The sequence below is a fragment of the Kwoniella bestiolae genome, chromosome 1 (assembly GCF_000512585.2).
Source record: "Kwoniella bestiolae CBS 10118 chromosome 1, complete sequence".
NCBI classification, from domain to species: Eukaryota; Fungi; Basidiomycota; class Tremellomycetes; order Tremellales; family Cryptococcaceae; genus Kwoniella; species Kwoniella bestiolae.
In genome coordinates, this window is record NC_089241.1 from 6,412,469 (window position 1) to 6,425,234 (window position 12,766).

A 12,766-nucleotide genomic window follows, 5' to 3' on the forward strand; every position below is an offset into this window, starting at 1 on the left:
TGGTGGAATAGAGGAATGGGAGGAGATGAGACGCTTTTGTATGATGATCATTATGTTATGTATCTCTATCTTGACACGCAGGGAAGAAGCTAGGTCTAATCTTGTTAGCTTGTCACATCGTTGGAATGGTCTATTTAACACATGCAGCAGCTCTCCTCGAAGATTTGCACTCCGTCTATATACAATGTCATTGACGTATGCAATAAACAAGACCATCATATATCATTCCTTGATATACCCCTACCCATCAACCCCTGCATCTCCTTCAACATCTTTTCTTTTCCTTCATCTTCCCTCGCTTCGTCATTTGGCGCATTGGCGCTGTTACTGGAGGTATCCAATATCCCATTCTGAGCCATATAATAAATCGCTAAATCTTTTTGACCCTTGTTCAATCCATCAACAAAGGATAGAGTCTTATTGGAATCTTTTAAGATAGTTTGAATGGATAATAATAACGTTTGGGATGCTTGGCGAATTATGGAAGAGGGGGATGACATTCCCTAGAACGATAAAACAAATGGATTGCTCAGAGTCAGATGGATATTCACTTCCAATGAGTTCGATCGTGTATACTCACCTCCATAATCACTTGGCCCAACTTCTCGCCCTCGACTCGTACCACCGCCTCGGGTAATCTGAGAATACACATTCCTAGACTTGTCAAGCCGAATAACCAACCTGAGTTCCTAATTCTCTCTTGTTCTGAGCTCGGTGCGTTCCCACTGAGGGATAGACGAGACATCCCGTCGAGGTTTTCTTGGCCTGCATCAAGTGTGGATGTCGACGGATGATCCGATAGGAATCGAGCGAGGGATGAGCGGAGTAAGGTCATGAAGTACATTGGATCTGATATTTGCGTTAGTAGAGATATTAACGCGTTGGTAGACTCGAGTATCTGTGGATTGAAAGAATCATTAGCGTTTTGCATTGACGTTGAGCAGGCCGTTCAAGAGTGGGAAGAAAGATCACTCACAGTCGCATCATGGCTCGCTCTCAGCCCAAACAAAGCCTCCAACAACTCATGCTCATGCCCATCAAATAACGTCCACTGGTGCTGTACCATCTCCCAAAGAACCACCAAGCCCTGCTCTAGCAATTTCTTATTTTGAGCAGGTTTCAAAAAGTTCAATAAACCTTGCAGAATCCTCTCAAACACTCTATCGTCATTCCATACTTTCTTTTCTTCCTCGAGATCTTGATCTTCCATATCGACGCCCTCGTCGTTATGTACAGGGTGAGAGGTGGAGAAGAGAGCTAGTTTCTGGAGATTCCTTAGAGTTGGTTGACTAGACGTTAAACCTTCTATGTCTTCTGTGATGGCTGAAGAAGGGGCTGGGGTTGTAGACTTCAGAGGAGATGCTTTGTCCATCACTAATAAGAATGCGCGACCTGTCAGCTACAATCGATCATCGATTATCGATACAGCTGAGACATGTCAACTCACACTCCTGTCTACGGACCCACCAACTTCGCTCATGTTTCCTCTCCTTCAGCCGTTCCATCATCAAAGGTGTAACAGCCTCGGGTCTCGGTGAATCCTCCCATGCTTTCCTAACATTGAGAGGTGTCTTGTACGCACTTCCATTCCCATTCGTAGGTCTAGCAGGAGTAGTGGGAACATCGTGCGAATGACCCAGACTCAGACCAGAAGGTATACCCTCCTGTTCATCTTCGGCATATTCCATCAATTGCTGCGCGGCAGATTCAGCTTGAGCAGCTTGAGCCCGACGTGCATCTTCCACCACCCCCGATCCGGGAGGTAAGACCCTAGTAGGCGTTCCGATCGCCCAATCTTCCACTTCACCCTCTGCTTCATGTGATACAGACGATTGGCCAATCCCAGTTCCCGACGGTGTATTCACACCCAGTCCGAGACCTGTCTCCGCAGAGAAAGAAGGGGGAGGTCGTCGATGACTCTGCGGTGTGCGCAGGTTGTTGGCTGCGCTACTTGATGCGGTACTTGATGCTGGCGATCTCAGGCCGGAAGAGGAGAATGGATAAGTCGATGATTGCCTCAAGGGAGAATCACGACTTGGCGACCCTCTCGAAGGTGGACTTCGACCCAGACTCGATGGTCTATCTCGCGTAGTCGATAAGAGGTCCTTGGGCGAGCCCAATGCGGGTTTTCCAGTTGGGCGAGGAGTGATCTTTTGCGAAGGGGTGGGAGAAGAACTCGGACCTGGTGAAGAAGGTAGAGGGATCGTATGTGGCGGTGTTTCTGGAGAAGTAATACTCCTTTCCAATTGACCGGGTTTGCTAGCTTGTCCAGATAGCGAAGCCGATGAATTTGATCGAGGCATACCTTGCTGCATGCTGGGTGATCCTGGAACAGGACCAGAGACGATCCTAGGCGATTCTTGTGCCATCTTGCCAGCAGCGAGTTCAGCCGCTTTGGCTTTTCTCTTCTCAGCTAGAAGCGCTGACATCGTACTTGTCGCTCTTCTCGCTGGAGGAGCAGCTTTAGCAGAAACGATAATACCATTCGAGTCGTGAGGATTGGCCTTTTCTAGCTGTTTTCGTGCCATCCCATCCAGACTGTTCAGGATTACTTCCGCTCTTGATCTCCATACAGAATGGTAGCTCCAGAATGCCTGCCTAGCTAGATCCCTCACAGCCGGGTTGACGTCTGCCAGTGATTTCTTGACGGCTCCCTCGAGCTGTTCCATCATACCAGGTGTAGTCTCGATGGCATGTTTGGACTTGGCTCCGTGAATATCGAGGAAAGTCTTGAGGTGACCAGTTGAGAAATGCCGAGTCTGTATGTTCTTATCCGATACCCCTGCAGCTATATGTGTGATGAAGACCCGTGGGTGAATATGGGTATGGATGATTATAGCCGTTACACAGGCTTGAGATCGTTCGGCGATGATCTTTTTCGTATATCCACTATGTGATCACGCCAAACAAGATTAGTGAGCAAGTTTGGTGATTAAGCAGATCAACCGACTTACGCCATCTTAGCGAGGATTGGTAGCAAATGCTCAACAAAAGGATCGAAACTTGGTCCGAGAGTTTCCGCAAGCTCTTTCATGAGATAGCAAGACTGCTGAGCGACTGTCGTTCGCAGACTGACAATCTGTGATCGTAATTGTGCGTCAGCTTCCGCATCCAAAGGGTGGTCACCACGTAATTGCGTCCGATACGATTGACCACTCACCGTCCTCGAAACGCCTTCTAGTATCCCACCCTTCAACCCCTGTATAAACGCATCGCTAAACTTTGGCCACACACCACCGCGTAACATCCCTCTTATCCTCACTACAGCCTTTTCTCTGGGCGCCCAATTCTGTTCAGTCTCTTTACCTTCGAAATGAGGTAACATCGCAGCAAGTTCGTTCGACAGATCATGGGGTGAGGCGATCTATCACAGGCCAGTATCAGCATAATGGATACCCCTTAACGATAGATAGGTAATCCGCACATAAACGATCTCGACCTCATCACCGGCTCCCCCCACGGATAACGCAGGGGTAGCAGTGCCCGACCTTCCATTGACCGCTACTTCTTCCCTTTGTGTATCAATGCCCGAAGATAGAACGTTCGCAGGTGTGGATCTGCCCGATTCTGCCCCGCTACCGCCACCGCCACCAAGGACTCTAGCGATGATATCGTTGGATATTGTTTTCCTAACATTTCTAGCCAAGAGTAATTTCTTCAATTCCGATCTGGCTGCTGGTGGTGTGGAAGCGGGTGATAGTAGCGCTACGACCGTCTGTTCAGATTATCAATTCATATCAGCTCACATGTGATTCCCTCTCTTTCGGTTACAACGAGCTGGCTGTGGAGACTAATCTTACTCACCTCTTTGGCCTGCTCCCTGACATTTCCATCGCTATCCTCCAGCAGATCTACCAAAACGCCCAACCAACCTTTCAACCCCAACTTCGCGCCCAGTTCACCTCGAAGTTTGGAGAGTATCTTCAATGACTCAACTTTCGATCTCCACGATTTCGAGTTCAGTGTATCCTTCAAACATCTCTCGAAAGTCTGCGATAACGTCTCCTTCTCCTTCTCTTTGCCCTTTGATCCAGGTCCATGCGCCGAACTTCCAAGTGAGGAGTTGGCTAGGGGCGGTTCAGCGATAAAGCATTTCTTGCCTGTCAGGAATATCACGTTACTCGCTGAGCTATGTATACGTTCTTTAGGGTCGTTAAGCTTCTCTAGGAGGGCTGGGAGGATCTGTAAGAGGATCAAACGGAGATGGGAAGTGGGAGAGTCGGGAATGAGGGGTATGAAGAATGGTAAGAATGAGGATAGGGTGGACGATTGTAGGAGTGGATGGGATGAGCGTATCAATGGTGGGAGAAGTAAGATCAGGGGGTCGATGGTTGATTCTGGGAGCTGTACAGATGAGCAAGATCAGCCCATACTTTTATATAGTTACGGAGGGTGCATTCATAGCTGTTGGAGGCTAGGTAGATGGTAGCTCACTCACCTCTGTTACTTCTTCAATATCTAGACCGAACGCTTGGATGATATCTACTTTCTTATCTGGTTCTGAGCATGGATCACGGAATCAGCGGCAAGTTTCACTTCCAGACAAGTATATAATTGACGCACCTGCAGACCTAAGCTTGACTATCCTCCCTTCAACATCTTCTTCAGTAAGAACCTTCATCTTGATGGTTCAACTTGATTTACGCCGATGTCCAAGACGCAAGATTGATACGGACCTTTTCACTCCTTTTCGTATGGTTGCGCAGACTCGTGTGAGAGAGAGATATCTTTCAATCCCTGTGTAAGCGTATGTGAATGCCTAATGAGATGTCGAGATGTTGTATGTAGGTTGAATGAGGAGGGGAGTATAACGCTGAATGGGTTGGTGTTTTCGTTATTTTGAGCTGAATGGTCGTTGTGGTCGTTTTCCGGTTAACTCTGCGCTCGGACCTCTCCGAATCCGGAAGAATATGATATGCCCATGCCCAATTTACAAGTTGGAAATGCAAGTACTGTAGTATGAGGTGACATGTATAAATATTCCATGAGTATTATGCAGTGCGCAAGCAGACATGCAGGATATACATGTAACGGTGATGCATATATACGAGGATACTTTATTTATGACTGTTCATCACGCCAAACTTGTGGGATACCTCCAGAACGTAGGTAGGGATAAGATACGGGACGATCAATTTTCATGTCTTCTGCGATATAACTTCCCTCTCAGAATATCTACCCTTTACAAGCATCTACTTCCTCGGACTAACACTCCTCATACTTCTACTTCTACTCCTACTCCTCGAGTCTATACTCATACTTCTACTCCTACTCCTACTAGCACTAAACTTCCTCCTCCTCACTGGACTCCTACTCCTACTCCTCGAAGAATAACTCCTAGACCTGGACCTAGAGTATAATCGACTCCTACTCCTACTCCTAGAGATACTTCTCGCACCCCTCCCATACTCCGGTGAAGGTCTCCTCGGCGCGCCCCTCTCCCCAGGTCGTCGAACAACTAACGGACTCCTATCTCTCCTTGGAGGTGGTGCACCACGATTGCCATACCCACCAGGACCACGGGGGACGTACGTGTCTCTTCCTCCTCTATAACCCCTGGGAGGGGAGCGGGATCGAGATAAGGATCTTTTTCGATAACTTCCTCGGCGGGGGGGTGAGCGGGAGCGAGAGTAGGAAGGGGATCGTCGTCGTCGAGGTGGAGGTGATCTAGAGCGAGAGGGGGATCGTCGTCGTCGGATTGCTGGTGGGGAAGGCGGTCTGGGCGCGGGTAGGGGATGTTCGGATATCTAAATAATCTCAAACATAGTTAAGTCGCCAATGATTAGGTTAGGGTTGTGTTGTGAAGACAGAGTAACGATAAGAGCAGAACTCACTTGGACATTCAAGAATGATCCGTCTAGTTGACCGCCATTCATATTCTTCACAGCCAAAGTAGCGTCAGAAGACTGAGCAAACTCGATAGCTGCTTTACCTCGATTCAGGCCGGCTAAAAACATGAAAATCAAGTCAGCTAAAGTCAACTGTGATTATACGGATATGTCGAGACGAGCTTCAATGAGAGTGATACCAAAAGGACAAGTCCGCCATCTCCCTTCCAATCAGAAAAGCATAGAAGCATGATGTCGAAGCGGCTATATCTGCTCTACTCTCCATAGTGAACATTAGAGAAAAGGGGCAATAAACTCACAAACTTTGAACACAGGCAAATCAACACCCGTAATCCTCCCATACTCCCCGAAAATCTCCTCCAAATGACCCTTCATAACGTTCTTACTCAACCCCGAAACCACAATAACCTTCAATCCCGTATCTCTACTGGTATTACCATTCTGCTTCCTAGGTGATCTGCTCCTGGAGTACGACCTTGACCTTGATCTGGATCTGGACCTTGAGCGGGACAATGGTCTTCTTCGGGCGGGGGGAGGAGAACGCGAGGGTGATGGAGAGGGGGATAGTGATTTGGGGGTGCGGGATCTGCCTCTATCTGACATTTTGGGTTTTCCTTGTCCGCTTTTCTTGAGTTGGGATGAGACTGGATGATGTAGAGTAGGAAGGAAGGAAGATGAACAAAGTAATCTCTCTTCCATGAATTCATGTTGAAGCAAGAGAGGAGAGGTCGACGTCACGACTATTGTCATGTTACATTGCAGTACCAGCACGACATCACGCGCCACATCCGGCAAATCACTGTAAAACGCCGCCCAGTCACAGTGAGGGGCACAGAACAGCATAGATGTTCTCGTATCATTTAAACACCTTGCAACGCTAGACAGGAAGCAAGCCACGGCAGATGCTAGGACGCGATCAAATACTATCCACGACCCCAAACGACACAGGCATGCAAGCAATAACAACACAAGTCCCGTTAAAACAGTTGCATCGGAATCATCCTATAATAGCATTTTGAATTAAACTGAACTTCTCCCTACCCTACCCTATACCACATCCTCTTTTTTCTCATTTAATTTATAATAGATAAGACCTCATACCCAGATTAAGCGTTGAAGGTGAAAGAGGCGCCCTGTAAGAGCACAATTTTAGTCAGCTACGACTGAAACAATTGAACAGTAGAGAGACACTTCTTCAGTGACGCGAAAGATTGTATACTCACAACCTTGTGGGCGGCTTGACCGGCAGCAGGTTCGTTGAGTCTGGTAGTATCAACGGCAAGACCGAAGGAAGCCTTGACACCGGGTCGGAGAGCTTGGGTGTAACCGAGGGCGAGGACACCGGCGTTGTTGATCTTGGCCTTGACGAAAGCGGCGTTGTCCTGTATCGCGAAGTATATGTCATCAGCCATATTCCTCTGTGCTGCCGTGCTCATTTGCAGAGAGAGAAGACTCACGAGGTAGGTCTTGGCACCAACTTCGAGGGAGACACCACCGGTGGTGGACTTGGTGTCGTAGACAGCCTTGGCACCGGCCTCGACGTCCTTGGAGACCTTGTGGTAGTATGAGGCGGCGAAGGTAGAGAGGTTACCGAGACCGTGGAGGGTGATGGCGTACTCAGGGGCGGAGAATCCTACGGCACCGGCGTATCGGGTGATAGCACCTGAGAGGACATCGTAAGAAGCCTCGGCACCGACGAGGAAACCATCTCGACCGACAACGGTGTCAGCGGTGAAGGTGGGACCCTGGCGAGAGTGACAGATCAGCTGATCGCCCTTGGCTCGTGTTAGGAAATGACAGCTCACCTTGAAGAGATCAACGGTAGCTCTGGTGTGGAGAGAAGGTTGCTTGTAGATGGCAGTCAAGATAGCAGATTTGGAGGACTTGGCTGGGTTGAGAGTGGTAGCAAGGTCGAGTTTGAGACCCTTGGCAATTTGGTTCTCGAGCTCGAGTTGGGTTCTGAGGAGGTTGGTGGTGGTCCAAGCCTGGGTGGAGAAGAGGGTGTCAGCGTTGTGAGCGGAAGGAACGCGAGATTCTGGTAGAGGGAAGAGGAGGGAGATACCTGACATCGAATGACAGATACTATCTCCTTCTCAAAAGATAAGCTGTAGATGATAGGCGAGCCACATCTAGCAGCCCATGACGTCCCAATGCCTCTAAACCCCACAGAACAAACCTGAATCGTCGACTCACTTGGGTGAAGGTCAAACCGTTCTTGAAGTCGGTGTATTTACCCTCGATATCACCGTTGATAGCACCGGACTTGTCATCCTTGATACCGGCGACCTTGAAGGCGACGTTGGATGGGGTGAGGGTCTTGACCTCGAGGGAGGTACCTTGGATGGGGTAATCCTTGAGGAGGAGATCGGATGAGGATTTACCGAGATCCTGTGGGGTGCAAGGTAATATCAGTATCTGCCCAGTAGCTTTACGAGAGAGATGATAGTACTGAGATGAGACCGCGCGGCGTGTGGCAGATGGGTATAGGATAACATGAACATCAACATACCTTCCATGATGGGGGAACAGCTTGAGACATTGTGACTGTATAAATGGCAATTCACGCGTCAGATTCATACCTTCCACTGTGTATAGCTGACATCCACTCACGTAGAGATTATTACGCGTGAAGAGAGACGAGTAAAGAGGATTTGTATGGGTGTTGTTTACTATGACAACGAGTAAATGAGATGGACAGATGGCAAAAAGAAAGAGGAACGTTGGGGGAAGGGTGAATGGTAGCGAGTGGTGGTTGGTTGGTCAGTGCGTACAACACTCGGCACTAAAACATATGGAGATATAGCATCATAACTTGCCATACATGGTCATATTCAGGGTATAATCCCCTCGACAGTGGGCTCGAGCGCATTCCACATACACCAGACATATCCGTTAATCGGGAATAACCGGTTCATCCATGTGGCACCTTGGTATCCTCAAACTTATCTGGGTATTCCTTTTTATGGTGGGATGCATGTCGATCTATCAGCTGCACGTGGCTCGAGATGCGACATGCACGGTTATGATGTAAGGAGGTTGCGTTTCAAAACATTTTTAAAAGGGGATGACAAGGACTTCAACAGGATGATAATCTTGTGAATGATAGCACATAACCACTCCTAATTCTCTCATAACAGCCCAGTTCATGACCTCATGAGCTGAAGTCAGTTCATACGATGGATCCCAGCGAGACGAGGAGAGCGGACAAATCCTCAAGTCATGTAAATGGATTAGATGATACTCATACCCGTTCGTCATCAGAGGGATGGTCCGGTCCTGACTGGTGAGTGAAGTGATCCTGGTCTTTCCCTGGCTTCATCATATATCCAGATGGACATTGCGTTGTGGATGCGATATTAATGAAGGATCAATCTTATAGGAGTAACACTAGACCTTCCCTGCCCTCAGGAGATGACCAACCACCTCCCCCACACCAAGCAGGGATGAGTACCATTCCCGGTATATCCCAACGTCGAGCTACGATCGTCAGACCATCCCTTCACACCGCCGGGTCCGATATCGCCCTCGATGCACTTAATACAAACTCCAATCCGTATCATCACAATTCAGTCCTACCAACCCTAGACATCAATACCTCCTCGACCTCTCGTTTCTCTCCATCACCCTTATCCAACGGATACTCCAATTCCCAAGCTGGACCCTCCTACGCCAGATCAAGAAGGAGGGAAACGGAGGTAGAGGTAGACTCGCAGGACGAACACGAGGACGAGGGGCATTTCGGCATGGGTAAAATAAAACACAAGAAGAAGTCCCGGGGAAGCTCTTTCTCATTACCTGTCCATCGATCTAAAAGGCGATTGTCGACCTCCCTGCCGTGGCCTGCGAGATGGTGGCCTGGTGGAGGCGGTGGGGGTGTTAGGAGACCTACCTCGACAATACGGCTGATCTTGGTGATTCTCCTATTGCTTGGAAGTTTGTTATGGGGAATATCAATATGGAGAAGAACGTATGAAATCCAAGTGGAGTTCTCACTATTTTCGAAGAAATGGATCAAATCTGAGATCGACTCCATATCAACTCTCAAAGGATGTTTCAACAACCCATCACCATATTATAATATGACAAAACACCTATCACCTAAACGAAATATGTTAAATCCCGGGATAAGTTTGAAAAGAGGTATGAGCTGCTACGACTTCTCTTCGACAATACAACCGGACCCATTAGCAGAGGAAAGCAGGGAGAAATTGATCTATCATACGTATTGGAGATCTGACTTGATCGAATTTGGAGAAAGGCAGATCGTCACTTTCCAGTCGTTCCTCGCAACTCAACCATTACAGTATTCCAAACTTATCTTATGGACCAACGGGAAATCCGTCTTGGAGAAAAATCAGGTGATCGAGCCGCTTTTGAAGAAATGGGGCGAATATATTGAGATTAGACAGGTTGAGATGAACCATTTGACCAGGGGAACAGATCTTGAAAGGATATTATCGAATGGACCCAATGGAGGGAATGTGTTTGATGGGAAAGGTTGGGTGGACGGTGATGCAATTAGGCTGTTGGTTCTCTGGCATTTCGGGGGGATATGGTTGGATATGGATCAGATATTGACGAGGGACTTGCATCCTCTGATAGAGGAGGAATGGGTGACGCAGTGGGACTGTTATGGTGAGTGTCTGGTCTGACTGATCGAAAACACTAAGTATTATATCATATGACATCAAGTTAATCAAGTTGATGCTGGAGCTGACTCTCCACACGCACCACAGACAAACCATACTACTCCCTCAACGGTGCTCTAATGCATTTCGAGCGACACTCACCCTACCTATGCGAGGCTTTCCATCTCATGTCTACCTCCCCCTTCCCAAAACCCAACTCATTCACATGGGGATCGCACCTCTATTCCAAACTCCATCGCGCCCTCTTAGCAGCGCACATCCGCCCATTCGACGTCCTCCCCTGGTGCTTTGCCGATCCGCGCAACTGCCGCACGGATAACAGGTTCCCTGATCCATTTTTGCCTGATCCGCCGGTGTTTGCGGGGAAGAAATGGCATGATGAGGGTGGGAGGGAGGAGTTGGAGGAGAGGGTGGGACAGGTATGGGCATTGCATTTGCATAATCAGTGGTTGAAGGGGTTTCCCACGGATGGATGGGTCCACAGGTTGGTAGAGGGGTATGAAGGGCAATTGGAGAGGTTGGAGATTTACGCGAGGTCTAGGGGATTGATAGATGGGGATGGGAGGATAAGGCTGGAGGATGGTGAGGAGTAGGTCTGGGTCTGGGGTGATGGGGAATTTGGCATCGCAAGGGATTGGAAGGTTAGATACTGGTTTGACAGCATGGCATAAGATAAGGATAGAGTATCATTTGTTGGTTTTCCCATTTATTTGCATATTCATAGTGTCCAACGTATCTGGTAGATGTATATAATAAATCATGTAGAGTGAAATTTCATCGAACGAAGATCATGAACCTATACGATAAACATTATTACTATCTGAATATGTCACATTCGTGATGCACCATCCTGTCACTCAATATTTATCCAAAAACTCCTTCGGCAGCTTGTTCTTGCTAAAGAATGGCAATAAATGAGCACTAGTCAAATTGAAGTTCGCAATATGATTCGGTCTTCCAGCCAAGTCCAACCCCAATGTAGAAGGCCACGAATGTCCCAATCCACCCACACTGAGCGCTATTACATCAGCTTTACCCAATGTCCATCGTTCCTCGGTGGTATTAGTATGAGGATAATACACCTCGTTGGGTTCTGGTAATACCCCTTTTGTCGTACCTTCATGGCCATTCCTCAAAGCCCACCTCTTCCGCCAATTATCGACCCGTGGTTCAGGCCCAAACTCCCAATTCTCCGATCGGGACCGTCCAAGGAACGGGGTATCATCATCTTCCACCCCGTGAGAATGCAATATCGGAACTGCCCTCGAAGGAAAGCACCCAGCGAATGAGAGGGCCTCTTGGTATAGTGCTGGAGAGATTATACCGAATGCGGCGAATATGGAGGACGTATCGGGTAGACAGGCAAGGAGGGAGGTGAAGCCGCCGCCGTTGGATTTGCCTGTGGCGTAGTATCGAGTTGGGTCTAGGGTGTAGTTTCTGGAGATGTCATGGAGGATATCTTTGACGAATTGCACCTATCCGTGGGATGTATGGTCAGCTTACAGTGTACTCCAAAGGACATCCTGACGGCAGTCGACAGCATTTTTTTTGATATCGCGTAGGTATGTCTTTTGGTGCGAGTAAGAAATACTAGGATCGTGTCTTGAAAGACGAGAGGTTGATCCTTTGTAAGATAGAAATAACCCACATCGTCCACACTCTGGTTAGCGTACGGCGCACCCCTCCAAATATGCTTCATACCCCATATATCATTATTCACACCCTGCGGGAACGCACTGAGGAAAGGTCGATCGTCGATCCGATGTTCTGGTAATGTCAATTGCGATAGGATCTCCTGTCTTGATGAATTACCTCCAGCTGTATAAAAACCCATCAGTCAACTCCCCTTTTGTAACTTGATTATACCGAGACTCACCACCATGGAAACTCAGGACCAAGGGATGTTGGACATTGTGGTCGTACCCCTCCGGAACGAATAGTACGTATTCCCTTCCGGAAGGTAGTGTCCTGTTGATATGTCCTTTGATAGGTGTATTCGCTCCTTCTTCGTATACTGTCGAGCTTTGGAAGGATGAGAGAGTGGGATTGAAGATCGTCTGATCGTCCTCAACTGGGAGGGAGAGAACTCTCCCTGAGCCGAGAGTGATGAGCGCTAAGAATCTCAGTATCGAAATCATATCGCTGGAATAGACTTGAAGCCCCTGCCGAGAGAAACCAAGGAGAGATTACTTCTCGTGTAGATGCATTGTATTGCATGTCTATTTATATTTAGCTCAGAGGTACTTCTGAACACACAAAAGAAGCTAA

General features: G+C 48.1%; 5 protein-coding genes across 5 annotated transcripts; 1 reads left to right on the forward strand and 4 right to left on the reverse strand.

Annotated features, from left to right (window-relative positions):
* Nucleotides 1-215: 215 nt before the first annotated feature.
* I302_102400 (uncharacterized protein) lies at nt 216-4,621 on the reverse strand (the record flags this gene model as incomplete). The annotated part of the gene is made up of 10 exons (XM_019187775.1): nt 216-503; nt 581-898; nt 977-1,374; nt 1,448-2,889; nt 2,955-3,079; nt 3,161-3,364; nt 3,425-3,715; nt 3,805-4,344; nt 4,439-4,500; nt 4,564-4,621. The coding sequence occupies 10 exons, from the start codon at nt 4,619-4,621 to the stop codon at nt 216-218; spliced, it is 3,726 nt and encodes a 1,241-aa protein (XP_019050653.1).
* A 571-nt stretch (nt 4,622-5,192) lies between these two features.
* I302_102401 (uncharacterized protein) lies at nt 5,193-6,452 on the reverse strand (the record flags this gene model as incomplete). The annotated part of the gene is made up of 3 exons (XM_019187776.1): nt 5,193-5,747; nt 5,835-5,947; nt 6,149-6,452. 3 exons carry the CDS (start codon nt 6,450-6,452, stop codon nt 5,193-5,195), a joined length of 972 nt encoding a protein of 323 aa, XP_019050654.1.
* A 503-nt stretch (nt 6,453-6,955) lies between these two features.
* On the reverse strand, nt 6,956-8,388 carry I302_102402 (uncharacterized protein; the record flags this gene model as incomplete). The annotated part of the gene is made up of 6 exons (XM_019187777.1): nt 6,956-6,982; nt 7,073-7,231; nt 7,307-7,594; nt 7,655-7,834; nt 8,043-8,237; nt 8,359-8,388. The coding sequence occupies 6 exons, from the start codon at nt 8,386-8,388 to the stop codon at nt 6,956-6,958; spliced, it is 879 nt and encodes a 292-aa protein (XP_019050655.1).
* A 637-nt stretch (nt 8,389-9,025) lies between these two features.
* I302_102403 (uncharacterized protein) lies at nt 9,026-11,091 on the forward strand (the record flags this gene model as incomplete). Its single annotated transcript, XM_019187778.1, has 3 exons — nt 9,026-9,132; nt 9,229-10,484; nt 10,586-11,091. 3 exons carry the CDS (start codon nt 9,026-9,028, stop codon nt 11,089-11,091), a joined length of 1,869 nt encoding a protein of 622 aa, XP_019050656.1.
* A 264-nt stretch (nt 11,092-11,355) lies between these two features.
* On the reverse strand, nt 11,356-12,636 carry I302_102404 (uncharacterized protein; the record flags this gene model as incomplete). Its single annotated transcript, XM_019187779.1, has 3 exons — nt 11,356-11,973; nt 12,147-12,316; nt 12,375-12,636. 3 exons carry the CDS (start codon nt 12,634-12,636, stop codon nt 11,356-11,358), a joined length of 1,050 nt encoding a protein of 349 aa, XP_019050657.1.
* Nucleotides 12,637-12,766: the final 130 nt, after the last annotated feature.